General features: G+C 39.8%; 1 protein-coding gene across 1 annotated transcript; it reads right to left on the bottom strand.

Annotated features, from left to right (window-relative positions):
* Window positions 1-1,263: 1,263 nt before the first annotated feature.
* Window positions 1,264-4,520, bottom strand: UBQLN2 (ubiquilin 2). The gene has a single exon (XM_070784248.1). The coding sequence runs from the start codon at window positions 4,241-4,243 to the stop codon at window positions 2,369-2,371; it is 1,875 nt and encodes a 624-aa protein (XP_070640349.1). The 5' UTR covers window positions 4,244-4,520; the 3' UTR covers window positions 1,264-2,368.
* Window positions 4,521-17,970: the final 13,450 nt, after the last annotated feature.

Genomic DNA, 17,970 nt, shown 5'->3' with positions numbered 1-17,970 from the left:
AGGGAAATAGTTTTTCAAAAATTGAAACATGTATAATATCATGTATGAAATGAGTCGCCAGTCCAGGTTCGATGCATGATGCTGGATGCTTGGGGCTGGTGCACTGGGACGACCCAGAGGGAGGGTATGGGGAGGGAGGAGGGAGGAGGGTTCAGGATGCGGAACACAGGTATACCTGTGCCGGATTCATTTCAATATTTGGCAAAACTAATACAATATTGTAAAGTTTAAAAATAAAATAAAATTACAAAAAAAAAAAGAATTGCTGCAGCAAACATAGTCTGGTTAAAATGAGAAATAATACAAGAATGTCACTGCCACTAATTTTTTCTTTAGCATGAATTGTTTAACCCATGCTGTTAGAATCTATGTTATAAATTTTGAAAATTATCTATCATTATAAATTTTCCATTGGTATGATTGATTACCAGAAAACACTCAAAAGGATCAACTGAAAACCTTTTAATAGATTTCAGTAAACTGTCAACTTAAAACTAATCTATGAAAATACATTCTTCCCTTATAAAGCAAAAATGCACAACATGGGTAACACACTAAGGACTCCCAACTCCAGAATTGTTTCCTATATATCTGTATTACTAGGAATATATTTATTACAAATTATATGGGGCTTAAATAAATAAAACTCTTGAAGGATGTAAAAAGTGTTTTGTTTTTTTTTTTAATGAGGCAATATATCATGTTTCTGGAAAGCATTGTAATTCTGTACTTCTCACTATCCTATCAATTTAAGACAATCCTAACCAAATCACCAATTTATTTGGGGGGAGTGGCTATCTAGTAACTATAAAGTTCATCTGGTAATATAAACATGTTGGAATCAGTAGAAAATTGTGAAAAATAAAAGAGATCAAAAGGAGGATGTGCCCTAAGAGATATGAAGTCATATTTCTAACTCAATAACTACAGGCTGGTGTACTGGGGCTACAATGTTCAGTGGTACTAAAGAGAATTCAAACAGAATAAAGTGTGTGTGTGTGTGTGTGTGTGTGTATGACATTTCAAATGGAGGGGGAATGTGGACAATGAAATAAATACTAGGTAACAACAGTCTAAACTTGAGGGAAAAATGGTAAAATACGTAAATCTATTCACCAAAATAATTCCAGACAGGGCAAAGGTACTTTTTTTTTTATAAAAAATGAAACCATTAAAATTAGAGAAATACAGGACAAGATTTATATAATCCTTGGGTTGGGCAATCCTTCTAAACATGATCCTATGGACAGAAGGCAAAAAGAAAAAAATTTATTCATTTTTTATTTTTTTAGTCATTTTTAATGCATTTTCCCTGTGCACAAGAGAAATAACTGATGGAGTCAAAAGATACAGTTTTCTTTATACACAGCAGTTAAAAGTAATGCAAACATCACATGACACTTTCAGTGAAAGTTACATTTCCAATTACAAATCAAAATGCGTACTGGGATCTCTTTATGGGAGAAGCTGAGAAGGAAGTCTTAAAAAAGCACTTTCCTGGCATTACTATACTGATCCTTCAGGCTGCACTAAGATTAAGTTCATATACAATCAATTTGCAAATGTTGACACGTCACACTGTTTTCTGTACAATTAAATGTATACTTAGAGATACCAGGATAAACATTTCTACTATATTTTAACTGAACTTACCTAATCAACATTTTCACTGAGAAGTTTATCAAAGATGCTGTAAGATTCTACAAAATTGTGAGATATACCGAGCTCCAGAAATATTTCTTATATTCTTTCTCATTTTGGTTATACATATCTGCTCAGAGATTCTGCTGCAATTTATCGAGATGTACAGTTCCAATTGTGCTTACTGTACTGTGTATAAATATATCAAAAAAAGATCAAATAGTATAAATCTTACAGCATTTTGCTAGCAAAAATACATGCCAAAGTCACAATAAGCAATATTGTACCACAAATTATAGAGCTTCAATTAATCTGTTTCTGTTTTTAATATTTTCATTCTACATTAAATTACTATCATAGGCTAATGTTTAATGCAAATAAATTGGACATCTGTAGGACAAAACTTGTTCACCCAACTGTAAACGTTGATATCTGTTTCCAAAAATCACAATAAATGCAGAATAAAGAAGTGTTTGCATGCAACACCTTTGAGTAAAACAGCATTGATTCTCACCATTCAAAACAGAGGAAGGGAGGGAAGGAAGGAGAGAGGGAGGGAGGAAACAAAGAGGGAGGAAAGGACTCCACCTTAAAATGCATATTAAATTTATAACTAGACAAAGTTGAAAGAATCAAACTGAAAGTAAAGCACAATTTTGTGTGTGTTTAAAGATTTAAGAGCCATTATCAAAAATAAGATACATTTTTTCCAGGTACAGAAATGTAATTACGATGGCTGGGAGCCCAGCAGCCTCTCAATGGCTGCATTGATGTCGCCTCCTGTTGCTATTAGAGCCTGCAAGTTTGCTTCCCGGTTTAAGAAGCCCATTGCGTTGAGCTGTTCCAGTTGTTGTTGAAATCTGACTTCTGGATTTGGCAGCTGCGGAGGATTTGCACCAGCCAGAGCCTGCACCATTTGCTGAATGAACTGCTGGTTGGGTCCAGATTCCGATATTGGGCTCGTGGTTTCACTGGGTGCAGAGCTAGACACAGTAGGCCCAGGGGGTGCGCCTGTGCCAGTGGAGCCAGGGGGACCTGCAGGGCCAGTGGGTCCTATGGGCCCAATGGGACCTATGGGCGTAAACGGGACTATGGGGCCAATGGGGCCTATGGGTGTGACTGGGCCTACAGGGCCTATAGCTGTTCCCAGCACCCCCACCCCCACACCTGGAGTGAAGCTTGGAATGAGGCCAGGAGCTTCAGTGGCTAATGTCTGTAGCCCCTGCTGGATCTGCATTAAAGCCTGCATTGCTCTTGGGTTTGACATGGCCGATAACGTGTCTGGATTCTGCATCTGCTGTAAAAAAGTAGGGAGCTGTGGACGCATCTGCTCCTGCAGCTGAGGATTTGTAGTAAACACAGGGCTATTCAGCATCATCTGTGCAGCCAAATCTGGATTCTGGCTCAGAGACTGCATCATGCTTCTCATATACGGTGCAGACAGCATATTCTGGATCAGCTGGGGGTTTTCCGTTATCTGTTGCAGCAAGCTCTGCATTCCTGGGGTGCTGAAGATACTGGCGACATAATTGGCTGCAGCCACTGTGTTTCCGGTAGCACTGCTGGAGCTACTGCCAGATCCACTGCCACTGCTAGTTGTTGTGCTAGTGGTCGCAGAACTCTGGGTAGCCGGTGGTGGCGCCCAGGGATTGGGTAGTGGATCACGATTTTCTGTGCGGGAAGGTTGTGTGCCTTCCCCAGAAGAGGAACTGCTCCCCACGGAGGCAAATGGGTTACCACCAAACTGCTCTTGTGCAGCATTAAGCATGGGTTCTTGAATGTCAGTGTACATGCGCCGTAAAGCATTGTAGCCACCTGGGATGCTTTCAAGATTGCTGAGAGCCAGGTCTTGATTTCTCATCATTTCCTGCATCATAGCTGGATTCCTGGCGATTTCGAGGGTCTGCCTCATTATATCTGGGTTGTTTAGCAGGTGACTGATTTCTGGGTTTCTTTGAATCAATTGCTGCATCTGTGGATTGGCCATAATGAGCTGCCTCATCAGATCAGGATTCGAAAGCATGCTCTGAACAAAGGGATTTTCCATGATTTGGATCATCATCTCAGGGCTGGACAAGAGCTGCTGCTGCATCTGGTTCTGGAGCTCAGAGAAGTTAGTCGAGCTCAAGCCGAGGCTGCTAAGGCCTGCAAGTCCTCCAAGGCTCCCCAAACCAAACGGGTTGCTATTTGTGGAAATAGGTGTGGAGTTACTCCTGGGAGTCGACGCGGTGGTAGTATTAGTTCCCGCGGCATTACTAGGCTGTGTGGACTGGCCCTGAGGTCGGTTCTGGCTTTTGATGACAAGGTGAACAGTCAGTCCATCATGGATGCCATGTTGGATCAAGGTATCTTGATCTTTTAAGATTTTTCCGGCAAAAATCAGCACTAACTGATCTGTTTGGGATTTGAAGCGTTTCGAAATCGCTTCCTTAAACTGCTGGACTGAGCTGTTCTCGGGCACTGCGAACTCCTCTTTCTCTTTGGGGGTCTTCACAGTGACTTTGATGATTTTGGGCTCGGCCTGGGTAGAGGCTGGGCCTTGGGCCGCAGCAGAGCCGCGGGAGGGGCGCGGGGGGCCGCTGCTCTCGCCATTCTCAGCCATGGCGGCCGCGGTGACGCAGGCAGTCAGGGAAGGCGCCGGCAGGCGAGAGAGAGAGAGAGAGAGAGAGGAAAGAAGGAGGCACTGCCACTGCAGGTTGGGCCGGACCGGGCGGGGAGCGCGGAGCACGGTACCTCTGTGTTGAAGACTGCAGATCACTGGTCCTCCGGTGAAAAGAAGGCTCCGTGTAGGCCGCGGTCCGCGGTCTCGGCGCTCCGGTCTCTGGGCCGCCGCCGCCGCCGCCGCCGCCGGGCCGCCGTGTGATCCCACCGCGCGCTCTCCCAGCAGCTTCTGCAACTGCTCCGCCCGCTCCTCCCCGCCCCTTCCCCTCCCCCAGCTCCGCGCTCTCCTCCCCGCTGCCCCCCCTACTGAGGCGGCGCCAGGCCCAGAATGATAGATGCAACTCGGTCAAAATTAAAAACTTATGTAGTAAAAAAAGAAAATAAGGGAGAGAAACAGAGAGAAAGAAACGAAAGGACAACAGCAGACAAGCGAAAAGAGAGGGAAAGAAAGAGAGGAAGGGAAGCCAGCTTCTATAAAGGACATTAAAAGCTAATGGAAAAAATATATATACATATATATATTCCATTAAGCAGTAAAGTGAACAGGTGAAAGCCTGAATCGAACCGACCCCAATTAAAAGATCAAAAATGAAAAATAAAGAGCACTGACAAAGCAAAAAGGGAAAGGTGAACACTACCCTTAGAAGGGAAGAGAACTGGGCAGAGCCTGCATTTTACAAAAGAAATGCAAATGGCCAATGGGCATATGAAAGAATCATTAAGCTCACTGGCAAGCAAAGAAATTAAATTGAAACAATGAGATTCTTCCTCTGTCTTATATTGGAAAAGATGAAAAATAATAATAGGCCTTATCTTCAGGAGAGAGAGAACTGAGAAAATGTCCTCTAATGTTAATTTTGAAGTGTAGGTTGTGTAAGGCAATTTTAACATATATATCAATATTTTAAATATTTCCACCTTTATTTGGAAGTGCCTCATTTAGAGACCTCATCTATGAAAATAATTGGATAAGGATGCAAAAATACATATGTAAAAATGTACATGCACTACAGCATTCAAAAAATTATTTTAAAAGATAATCAGTATATCTTTACACAGGATTGGTAGATATATTATATTACCATACAAATATGCACTATTTAAAAAATAAGTGGTTATTTGTATGATATAAACTGTACATGAAATAGGGAAAGTACATAGTATTTTCACTGTCAGCTTTATATTTATATTTCTGTACAGTTAGAAATTATACAATCATTATGTCTCAATACCAAAAAATACAGCAAGTATATTTTTATTTTAAAACTATTTCTAAGCAGTTAGTATGTGTAAACTGTCTTTAAAGATGGTGAATGTGTAAAAAGAACCCTGAAACACTATACACCAGTATGTTAATGGTGGTTATTACTTGGTACTGAAATTATGAATAATTGTTCCTTTTTTAAAATAAAAGTATTAATTTTCTGACAGCTTTTATAAGTATGCTTTGCCTTTACAATTTTAAAAAATGAGAAGTTATTTTGGTGGGAAGTTATAGGTAGAAATTGACAGGCATACAATAGTAGTGGCAGCTATTAACATATTTGTCTAACTTAATTACAGATTAAGTAGAAGAAATAAAGATCTAGCACTTGAATAATAAAACAAATAACTTAAAATTTATGTATAAATTTCTAATTCTGGTTTATACCATGCAAAAAAGTACTTTTCCCCCTAGTTTTCTGCCAGCATTTAATAGCATTTGAAGCATTAGGACACAAATACTTTAGTAACCTTCAAGAAAAAAAAAATAGGTATGTGATGTCTATCAAGAGGGGAATGTATTAATATAGTGTGATTAATAGAATACAGAAGATAAAGGGAATGAACTAGATCTAAATAAATTTATATATGTAGATCTCAAAAACCTAATTAAATAGAACAACATTCTATGGTGTGTGTGTGTGTGTGTGTGTGTGTATATATATATATATATATATATATATATATATGAAGCTATTGAAAATATACTAGAATGGTTCATACCATAAATTTGCACCCATGAGGAAGAGGGAATCAAATGGTACACAGGACAGTAATTAAAAGGAAATTTAATTAAATCACTAAAAATGTATTTCCTCTTTTATATGGAAGCAGATATGGCAAAAAAGCAAGAGTTAATTCTAGGTGATAGGGACATTTTTTGATTAAACTGTTGTGTTTTTTTAGATTTTTAATTTTCAAAAAAAAAAAAAGAAAAATTAAGCAAATATCACAGGTCATCTTCTTTGATCTCAGCAGAATAAAACTCGACATTAATGAAAGTGTGAATGAAAAACCACTTGAAAATTAAAACAGAATTAAACACTTTGGGGACAAAATACAAGTGAAAGTTCTTAGAGTGAATTTAGGGAAATAGTAGTAATAAAAATAGTAGTAATGAGAACATAAACGTTCATAATATGATGGGATTTCCCTATGTGTGATCTGAGGATCTCATTTAAAAATACAGATTTCTAGACCCCACTCCAAACCTATCAAAATATAAATGGTGCTCAGAAATCTGCATTCTTACCAAGCTTCAATTTAATGGTATTTGATTTACTGGGTACTATGTAAATGAACTCAGAGTCAAATCTATGCACTCAAAGATCTTAACTTCCAAAGAATAGATAGAAAATAAATTAATTAGATATTCAAATACAGAGGACCAAAAAAAAAAAAAAAAAAGAATAAAGAGAGAAGCAGGGTGATGGCTACAAAGTGATAAAATCAAACATTAATGAATTAACAAATTCAAAAAATAAAATGTGTTAAGAAAATCTAAGAAGTTCTTTGAAGAACAAGTTAAATAGATAAACTATTATAATTAAGTGATTCTCTTAGAAGTCTCTCACAAGAATACAGCAAAACATAGGAGCACAGAATAGGAGCAGAAACATACTCTCTTCTTGAATTCTCTTATAAGCATATTTCTTTTTTTTCCCCTACTGTAAACTTTTTCTTAGAGAGCAGAAATAACAATAAATAGTTAAATAGCAGTCATCCTGAATTCTTCCATAGAGGGTAGTATCTGAGAAGTTGAAAGACTGTCAAAGAGATTCTCCCCATGGGAGATGGAGGTGGACCACAGTTTGGGCTCAGTAGATACAGATTTAGTGTTATTTTGGCCATTGTTTTCTCCCTCCACCTCAGATTCATTGAGATATAATTGATATATGCTGCTGCTGCTGCTAAGTCGCTTCAGTCGTGTCCGACTCTGTGCAACCCCATAGACGGCAGCCCACTTGGCTCCCCCATCCCTGGGATTCTCCAGGTAAGAACACTGGAGTGGGTTGCCATTTCCTTCTCCAATGCATGCAAAGTGAAAAGTGAAAATGAAGTTGCTCAGTCGTGTCCGACCCTCAGCGACCTCATGGACTGCAGCCTACCAGGCTCCTCTGTCCATGGGATTTTCCAGGCAAGAGTATTGGAGTGGGGTGCTATTGCCTTCTCTGAATTGATATACAACACTGTGTAAATTTAAAGTGTACAACTCATTGATTTGATATGTCTATATAATGAAAAATGATTACCATTGCAACATAATCAGATAGATCTCAGGTGGTTTCAACCTGCAACAGATTGAAGTGAGTCTTTGGTTCTCAACTGGAGACTGATGTTGGGTTACAGCAGTGAGAGCACAGAATCCCTAGCCACTGGACCAATTGTCAGTGACAAGGTCCTGGCTCTTTGGCTTCGCTAAAAAGAATTTCCACAAGGACAAAAAGTAGTGAAATAAGTAAAGTGCTTAGGTAGGTGGAAAAAAGAGCACAGTACACGTGTATAGACACACAGGCAGACTCCAAGAGAGAGAGAATTGCAGAGTTGTGCTTTCGTGATAGTGTGGATTGTTTTTATGGGGCATTTCTTCTGGGTTTCCTTTGGCCACTCATTTTGATTTGCCTGGTTCAAAGTTCATATTTGGTATATCTCAGGATCCTCCCATGTGTGCACACACATTGCTTATACAAGATGGGTTCCACCAAAGAAGCCTATAAGTAGCTTGGCATCAGTCCTCTTCCGAACTCCAAGAAGATTTTCTGTGAATGTATAGTTGTTGAGGTCCCATGACTTCAAGAATGAGAAATATGTGGTTTCTTATCTTCTATCTGGGCAAGGCCCAGCTTCCTCTCTCAATTGTCCTGCTACTGATATTTTGGAGTTTTGGTTCACAGGGAATGAATCTCCAATCACTTTACCCTGGTGTAGGGGCAGCTACTTCTTGCCTCAAATCCCCCTTGAGAGACATAGATGCCATGAAATATTTATTGGGAAAATGAAAAGTGAAAGTCTGTCTTCTGTAGCTTCTTCAAGCTAGTCAGGGGCTCATAGATCCTACCTAGCTGGAGTCACAGAGCTCTCACCCTGTCTCTTTAAATTGGCCCCATAGTGATTTCTATTGTTATTTCAGCAGTATCTGCTGTGGGGAGTGGCTGGAGTCCCTGCATTACCATTGTCCTGTGATGTCCTAGAGAAAACAAACTAAATAATTAGATTAGAGAAGCTGGAGCTGAAGACTGGTTAAAGACTATTATAACCAGAGGCTCAAGCAAGGGTAGGAATCTGGTTATACAAGGTCAGCATATCTTTGTTAATCTCGAGCTTAAAATTTAGTGTATTTCTCTATGTCTAAAATGGAAGGTCTGAACCTGTTTGTCCCAGACCTCCTTCTTGGACCGAAAGGTATTAGTTGCAGATTTGCAATAGTATGGGAGACAAGAAAGCACTAGGCAAAATATAACATAAAGCAGTATGGCTGAGAAAAGGAAGGTTATAAGAAAATGGAAACCTCCCATAATAAAGTTTTTAATACCTTTTGGGATCAAGGAGAACAAGTTAGAGAACCAGTTTTCAATGTCCTAGCCCATACTGAATTGCAAGGATTGATGGTTAATTGTTGAAGCCAGGTGGTTTGTTGAGTTTTCTCAGTGTTGGTCTCTACTTAGAAAGAGGTGTTAATGTATGTGCAAAAAGAAGTGTTGGCAATTGCACATACTCCTCCCTGTTCTGCCAACAGATAATCCAGGGGCAGATGGTTGTTAAGTGTCACCTTGAACAGACAATCTAGAGACTTCTGTAAATTAGTAAGAGAATTAGCAGTATTAGTAATAGCAGTGAGAGTAAGAGATAAATTTTTAAGAACATGTTGGTGGGCAGCTACCCCCTACCATCATAACAAGATGTACCCAAAGAAATAAGCACCTCTGTCTGGGATGCCACCAGGTTAATTGAGTAAACAGTTTTAATGAACTTGCCCAGTACTTGGATTCATTTAAGAAGTGGATTAAGATAAAAGTAATCAAGGTTCCCAGCATACACTGTGTGAGAGTAGAGTTATTACATAGGCAATTATTAGCCATGGTTTCTTATCTATCTGACATAAGAACATGTATCCTGGTGGAACAAAACAGACTAACTCACCCAAGGTTTTAAAACCTAGCCATTCAATGCTATAGTTCTAAAAATGTTCTTCAACTACATACTGAAAACTTTCCATCCATGTCCATCCTGATAACTGTTCCTTAAATGTGGATCCTTCTTCCATTGGGTAGCAAGTTAGAGTTTGAGTGCAAATAGGTAACTAGAGTTCTTGTTTATGAGGGGCCATTGTAAAACTCTGGGATGTTTAAATGCCAATTCTTCATCCTTCCAATTTGACTTCATATTCTCCTTCTGTTTCCAAGGAGAGGGTTAGGCAAGAGACATTAGAATTTTCTTCAGTAGGAAAATGAACAATTCTGACTCTGTACATTACTGTTCCTGAGCCTTGGATTCTTGGTAGAAAACCATTTTTCCATTAGGAACTTGTTTAAAATTCCTTATGGGATGGAAAATGGGGCCGCTATGACCCATAATGGTCTTACCTCAGGGTAAACAAATCCAGCATTCTGTCAACCAAGTGGTGGAAGCAAGAGTTTGTGCAATGCAAACCAGAGAGTTGTCTGCCCATCCTGTGGCTAAAGGAAGTCTGCCCAGAAAAGCTAAGGCAATTAATAGATTCATAGTAACACCAATCATGGTCATATATAAATCACCTAGCGTGAGCAGAGAAGTTCAGTGAATTCAAAGAGAAAGGGTGAGAGTGAAGAAGACAGTAGTTATCTGAATCTACTGAAGCCCAGGGCATGGGCTTCCCAGGTGACACCAGTGGTAAACAACCAGCCTGCCAACACAGGAGACATAAGAGACGCAGATTCGATCCCTGGGTCGGTAATATCCCCTGGAGGAGGGCATAGCAATCCACTCCAGTATTATTGACTGTAGAATCTCATTGACAGAGGAGCCTGGCAGGCTACAGTCCATATGGTCACAAAGAGTTGGACATGACTGAAGTGACTTAGCATGCATGCACCAGAGCGTATCAATTATTCTGTACGTTAATTAAAGTACTTAGAAGCAAAAGGAAAATAGTAGCTATGCGTACTTAGCCTAGGGTCTAAGAAGGTGTTTTTTTTTTTTTTTTTTCTTTTGTCTTTTTGAATAGGAGCTTCAGGTCTTGTAGTGGCTCACCTGGGAATTTTCAGGCTGTCCTGTGAATTCCATGTCCTGTAGAGACTCAGAGGAAGGGATGGACTCACAGAAATAGCTGGAATGTGGAACTTCAGGTTCCTGTAACGTATCAGTGGAGACAAGTTTAATCCTGGACAGAAGAACCCAGCTAGTGACTCCTTAGAGTTTAACTGCTGTAGGGGTGCTCAACAGGACATGGTAAGGACCCTTCTATTTTGGGAGCAGCTGTCCACCAGGTCTTTAAAAATACCTAGTCCCCAGGGTTTTTAACTGGGACTGTCATCTAGAGCAGGCTGTATTCTTTTGCCATATTCTTGTATAGCTTTCTGGACTTGGCTTAGGTTTAATTTATACAAAATCCTGACATACCCAAAAGGTATGGAGTTGTTTGTATTTGGGTTGCTTGGGCCTCATATATCTTGTTTTCTATTTGGAGATAACTGTCTACTTCTAGGGTTTATAATATATCCCAGATGTTTAACTCACTGCTTTGAGATTTGTACCTCTGTCTGACAGGCTCTGTAACCCTGAGTTCCAAGGAAATAAAGAATTTCAATGGTATTTTGATCTGAGGTCTCTATGCTGCTGCTGCTGCTGCTGCTGCTGCTGCTGCTGCTGCTAAGTCACTTCAGTCATGTCCGACTCTGTGCAACCCCATAGACGGAAGCCCACCAGGCTCCCCCGTCCCTGGGATTCTCCAGGCAAGAACACTGGAGTGGGCTGCCATTTCCTTGTTCAATGCATGAAAGTGAAAAGTGAAAGTGAAGTTGCTCAGTCGTGCCCAACTCTTAGCGACCCCATGGACTGCAGCCTACCAGGCTCCTCCATCCATGGGATTTTCCAGGCAAGAGTACTGGAGTGGAGTGCCATTACCTTCTCCGGAGGTCTCTATGGAGGGACTAAATATTGAAATATCATCTATATACTGTAGAATAGCACTTTCTTTTAGGTGTATTTCACTTTGTTACTTTCCTAGGGCCTGGGTGAACAAGTGTGGGACTGTCCCAAAAGCTCTGAGGCAATACTGTCCAGGTATATTGTTGCATTTGGCCTGAGTTGGGGTTAGTCCACTTGAAGGCAAACAGACATTGTGATAAGAAATGAACTTGGATCCAAAAGAAGACATCCTTGAGGTTGAGTAGAGTAAATCATTTAGCATCCTCAGGGATTTGGGTTAAGATTTGGGTTAATATGCTATAAGGATTGGCCATGAGGAAATATATAGGGACCACTGCATTCACTGCTCTAAGGTCTTGAACCATCCTAAGCAATCCATTTGGCTTAACAACTGGCAGAATAAGAGAATTGCATGGAGACTGGCAGGGTACTAAGAAGCCATGCCTTAAGAATTTATCTGTGAGGTGTTGTAAACCCTTTTTCACTTTCAACTTTACGGTTGTCTCATCTTAGGTTAAGCATTTTCTGGCTAAGACTAATTCTTACAGTTTGGGCATTTATGGCCTTTACAGGGATTTCTTTGTCCCATACTGAAAGGTTCACTGCTTGTAGAATATGGCTAGGAATAAGACCTTGCTTTTCCAGCTGGTCTGTTTTAATCAGAGTCAAGATAAGGGGCTTGCTTAGAGCCTCCTAACTGGAGTATGGCCCTGAGGGATCTCAGAAGGTCTCTCCCCAGTAGTGGGGTGGGTTACTCAGGTACAACTAAAAAGGCATGTGAAATCAACCTCTGCTCAAATTGGCAAATGAGAGGGCAAGTAAAATGGTGGGTGTGAGGCTTTCCATTGACACCAGTCACAGTACAGCTTTTGGAGGAGAGAGATTCAGCGTGAGAAATTAAGTCAGAATAAGTGAGTTCCGTATCAATCAAAAAATCAATTTTCTTACTTGCCACATCAAAGATTACCCAGAACTCCTCGATAGAAATAGACATCTTGTTATGGGAAGCTGCCAGAATCCCTGGGCAGCCTCAGTAGTCCAGCATGGCCATCTTTGCAGGCTGGGCATAGCCTGGGGAGTTCTTTCTGGCAATCTCAGACCAAGTGGCCTATTGACTTGCATTAGTAGCATTCCCTCTTATTGGGCTTACCTCCATGCAGATAGTTGGATGTTCTTGGCTCCCTCAGGTTGTCCTGAGATCACAAAGCATGGCTGACAGCAACAGCTATCAGCTTTTCATTAGTCTTGGCCTATCCTTCCTCACGTTGGGCTCTCTCTTCCTGCTGAGCTTGGTCACAATTATTGAATACCCCAAAGGCTACATTTAGGAATTGGGGCATGGGCGTTTGGGTGCTAAATTATAACTTTTGGAGTTTTTGCCTAATATCAGGGGAAGATTGACTAATAAGTGCTGTCCCAGTAGGACACTGACCTTCAGAAGTGAAGAGATCTATATTAGTATATTTCCTAAAGGCCTGCACAAGCCACCCGTGAAAAAGGACTGGATTTTCTTTTTCTTCTTGGGTCATTCCTTTAACCTTTTCATAGTTAACTGACTTTTTCATACACTTTCTCATACCTTCTAATACACATTTGATCATGTACTTCCTGGCTTCTGTTCCCTCCAGGGAATTATAATTTCAAAGGGATTCCTATTTGGGACTGCATCTCCACCCATAGCATAACATTTGGGTTGGTCTCTGGCAAGCTTCCCCTGAGCAGATTCTCTGTTTTTCCTCATAAGTGAAACAAGTAGGTAGAAATACTTGAACATCCTTCCAAATTAAATCACAGACCAGAGTTAGGGCCTGAAACACTTCAACAAACTATTAGAGTCTTCAGAAAATTTCCCCAATACCTGTTTGCTTCGGGCTAAGTTGGTCAAAGAGAAGGGCTATTGTTTTTCAGTTTCTCAGTTGTTTCTGACTCTTTACACCCCATGGACTGTACACCAGACTCCTCTGTCCAAGGGATTTCCCAGGCAAGAATACTGGAGTGGATTTCCATTTCCTTCTCCAGGAGATCTCAGCCCAGGGATCGAACCTGTGTCTCCTGCATTGGCAGTCACATTTTTACCACTGAGTCACCAGGGAAGCCCCTAAAGACAAAGGCACATGCACTCTAGTTTATTTTCATCATACAATTACCTTTTCTTGTTTGTGGAGAGAACACTTAAGATCTACTCTCTTAGTAACTTTCACATATACAATATAGCATTATTAACCATAATCACTATGGTGTAAATTAGATCCTTGGAACTTGTAAGTTCATACCCTTTGATCACTATCACCCCATCTCCCCTCATCTGCTAGCCTCTGGTAACCATTATTCTAACTCTCTGTTTCAACCATTTGGCCAAAAGCACATTTTCTTGAGTTCTCTTCTTTAACTTAAATATCATGGGTTTTTTTTTTTTCCATTTTATTCCAAAATCTATCAATTTTAATGTTTTAAATTACAACTAAATAAAATGAATATTTCAGCAGTTAAATTAACATGCCTCAGTTACTGAGAATACAACATTAATTAGTTGAAACTTAAGAAAGGAGCAACAAGATAACATGAACACAAGAATTCCGTAAGTTGATTTAATTATAATGGTGTATTTGTGAAAATTATGAGGCCATCAGTTCAGTTCAGTCATTCAGTCATGCCCGACTCTTTGTGAACCCATGGAAGCACACCAGGCTTCCCTGTCCATCACCAACTTCCGAAGCTTGCTCAAACTCATGTCCATGGAGTCAGTGATGCGATACAACCATCTCATCCTTTGTCGTCCCCTTCTCCTCCTGCTTGCAATCTTTCCCAGCATCAGGGTTTTTTTCCAATGAGTCAGTTCTTCTCATCAGGTGGCCAAAGTATTGGAGCTTGAGTTTCAACATCAGTCCTTCCAATAAATATTCAGGACTGATTTCCTGTAGGATTGACTGGTTTGAAATTATTGTGGTCCAAGAGACTCTCAAGAGTCTTCTCCAACACCACAGTTCAAAGGCCTCTATTCTTTGGTGGTCAGCATCTTTTATTGTCTAGATCTCACATCCACACATGACTACTGGAAAAACCATAGCTTTGACTAGATGGACCATTGTTGACAAAGTAACATCTCTGCTTTCTAATATGCTGTCTAGGTTGGTCATTACTTTTCTTCCAAGGAGCAAGCGTCTTTTAATTTCATGGCTGCAATCACCATCTGCAGTGATTTTGGAGCCCCCCAAAATAAAATCTGTCACTGTTTCCCCATCTATTTGCCATGAAGTGATGGGACCAGATGCCATGATCTTAGTTTTCTGAATGTTGAGCTTTAAGCCAACTTTTCCACTCTCCTCTTTCACTTTCATCAAGAGGCTCTTTAGTTCTTCACTTTCTGCCATAAGGGTGGTGTCATCTGCATATTTGAGGTTATTGATATTTCTCTCAGCAGTCTTGATTCCAGCCTGTGCTTCATCCAGCCCAGCATTTCTCATGATGTACTCTGCATATAAGTTAAATAAGCAGGGTGACAATATACAGCCTTGATGAACTCCTTTCCCAATTTGGAACCAGCCTGTTGTTCCATGTCCAGTTCTAACTGTTGCTTCTTGACTTGTATACAGATTTCTCAGGAGGCAGGTCATGTGGTCTGGTATTCCCACCTCTTGAAGAATTTTCCAGTTTGTTGTGATCCATACAGTCACAGGCTTTAGCATAGTCAATCAAGCAGAAGTAGAGCTATTACCTTCCAATTACAAGTAAATTTTAAAGAAGACTGTGGGTATTTACTTTTAAATAGCCTAAAGTCTTCAGACTGACATCTGTAGATGACATTTATTTGTGGATTTTAATGTTGCAGTCAAAAATCCATCAGATACTGAAAATGTTACAGGAAAGAGCCAATTATGACTCCATGTTGGATCTGTTTGTTTTACTTTAATCTTCCTTTCTGTTGCTTTTGTTCATAAAAGGATATTGTCTATACACAATGGTCTTCCTCTGGTACCCTGTTTCTCTGCTTGAATGTTAAACTGAAATGGCTTTTTTCAGAACTCTGTCAACCTGTGAATGATTACTGGAAAGGAGAAATTAACACATCCATTCCCGGAGGCTTGCCATTCCAGGAGATATTTGCAAGATTAGTGGCCTTTTTATTTGCTTCCTCACCTTCCCACTACCCACCACTCTGTTCTATAAAAGAACCTGGCATGCAGACTCAGACAAGATGGTTATTTTGAGACATTAGTCTGACATCTTCTGGGTTAACTGGCCTTCAGAATAAAGTTTTATTCCTTGCTTTAACACTTCCCTTTTCAGTTAAATGGCCTGTTGTGTGGTGAGCAGAGCAAGCTTGAACTCAGTAGCAAAACTTTGCAAGTACAAATCAAAGAGAATGCAATGATTATAGGAAAACTTTGTGGTCTGTAGATGGTTGGAGGATAAAACAAAGATACTACAGTTAAGAAAGGTGAACTCTTACAAATGTATGGTCAATTTTTGATGGTATAGCCAAAACTTGGCCTCCATACTCTGGTATCAAATTTATCTCAGGGACGGTTTTAAGTGAAGTAGAAAATAATAGCTTTATTACTTTGCCAGGCAAATGCAGACAACAATGAACTAATGCTCTCAAAACTGTGTGTCCCAATCTGGAGGAGGTAGTGAGGAGCTTTATAGTAATGGTTCAAGGAGGAGGGCACAATCAATTCATAGACATTCTTCTAATTGGTTGATTGTGAGGTGCTCGGGAGTCAGCATCATCAACCTGGTTCCAACTGGTCTGGAGTCTGTGTGCTTGTGGGCAGCATACTTCTTCCACCTGGCAGGGATTTCATTACCTGCAAAATATCTCAAGTATATTGCTATGTATATCTCTTTAGGGAAACTAAGACTCTGCCCTAAGACTGCATATTGTTCCTTGACTGTTTCTCCCTTGTCTCTACATCCTCTCCTTTGCCAGATTAGCATCTGTTTGAATCAGCCCTTTGGAACTCAGGGAAATCCATGGAGGTGGAATGAAACCTATTTTCTACAAAAAAGAAACAAGGGACACAGAAAGGCTTTTGTGATCCAGAGCCCCAAAGGATTCTACGTGATTTCAATGGTAAAAATCAGTTGTGACAGCAGATATAGTAGTGGTAGCAGTATTATCTATGGCAAGGCTTCAAATTGAGTTTGGCTACAAAAAGTCTTTTCAAGTTGTAGGAGATTAAAGACAGTAGTTTAAAGAGAATCAATTTCTAGATACTCAATTTCCATATGGTTTCTTTCCTAAAATTAATCTGCCAGAAAATGCCCCTCAGTTAAATGCATTCCTTTTTCTGCAATTTACCTGTTCCCACTTTATAAATTAAAGGCATATTTCTATCATGTATCTAAGATTTGACAGTGTTGCATTGCCTCTGGGGATGAAAACCTTGAGTTTATTTATAAAGGGGAAATTTGAAATATATTTGTGTCCATGTTGAGAAGGTGAATGATTCCAAACACTAGGTAATAAATTGTTTTGCAAGTCTGTAATTTCCAATTCTTTATCTTGGACAAAGTTGAAGGAGGACTGAATTGAACAGTCAGTTGATAAGTGAGTAAAGTTATTTATGAAGAAGTATCATTATGTGATTTTTGGCATATTATCTACCACTCTATGTCTTTTTTGATTGGAGCATTCAGTCCATTGACACTTAAGGTAATTATTGATACATACGTATTTATTGATATTTCAAACCTTGTTTTCCTAGTTGATTTTTTGTTTCTTCTTTTTCCTTTTTTTTTTGTGTGCGTGTGGTTTAATGATTTCCTTTTATTTTATGTTTGTGTTCTCTTCTTTGTAGGTTTTGTGAATCTACTGTATGTTTCTGATTTATGGTTGCCCTGTTTTTCAAGTATGTTAACCCCCTCCTGTATCTGCTTGCTTTAGACTGATAGTCATATAGGTTCAAACACATTCTAAAAAGAAAAAAGAAAAATTCTTTGACTTTTCTTTACCCTTCTTCCCCATATATTATGATTTTGATATTCCTTTTTATATCTTTTTTTTAATTTTTATTTTATTTTTAAACTTTACAATATTGTATTGGTTTTGCCAAATATCAAAATAAATCTGCCACAGGTATACATGTGTTCCCCATCCTGAACCCTCCTCCCTCCTCCCTCCCCATACCATCCCTCTGGGTTGTCCCAGTGCACCAGCCCCAAGCATCCAGTTTCGTGCATCAAACCTGGACTGGTGACTCGTTCCATATATGATATTATACGTATTTCATTGCCATTCTCCCAAATCATCCCACCCTCTCCCTCTCCCACAGAGTC

This window comes from Bos indicus, chromosome X (genome assembly GCF_029378745.1).
Source record: "Bos indicus isolate NIAB-ARS_2022 breed Sahiwal x Tharparkar chromosome X, NIAB-ARS_B.indTharparkar_mat_pri_1.0, whole genome shotgun sequence".
Classification (NCBI taxonomy): domain Eukaryota; kingdom Metazoa; phylum Chordata; class Mammalia; order Artiodactyla; family Bovidae; genus Bos; species Bos indicus.
The sequence above is the reverse complement of the archived record's forward strand: the minus strand, read 5'-3'. Positions and strand labels throughout refer to the sequence as shown.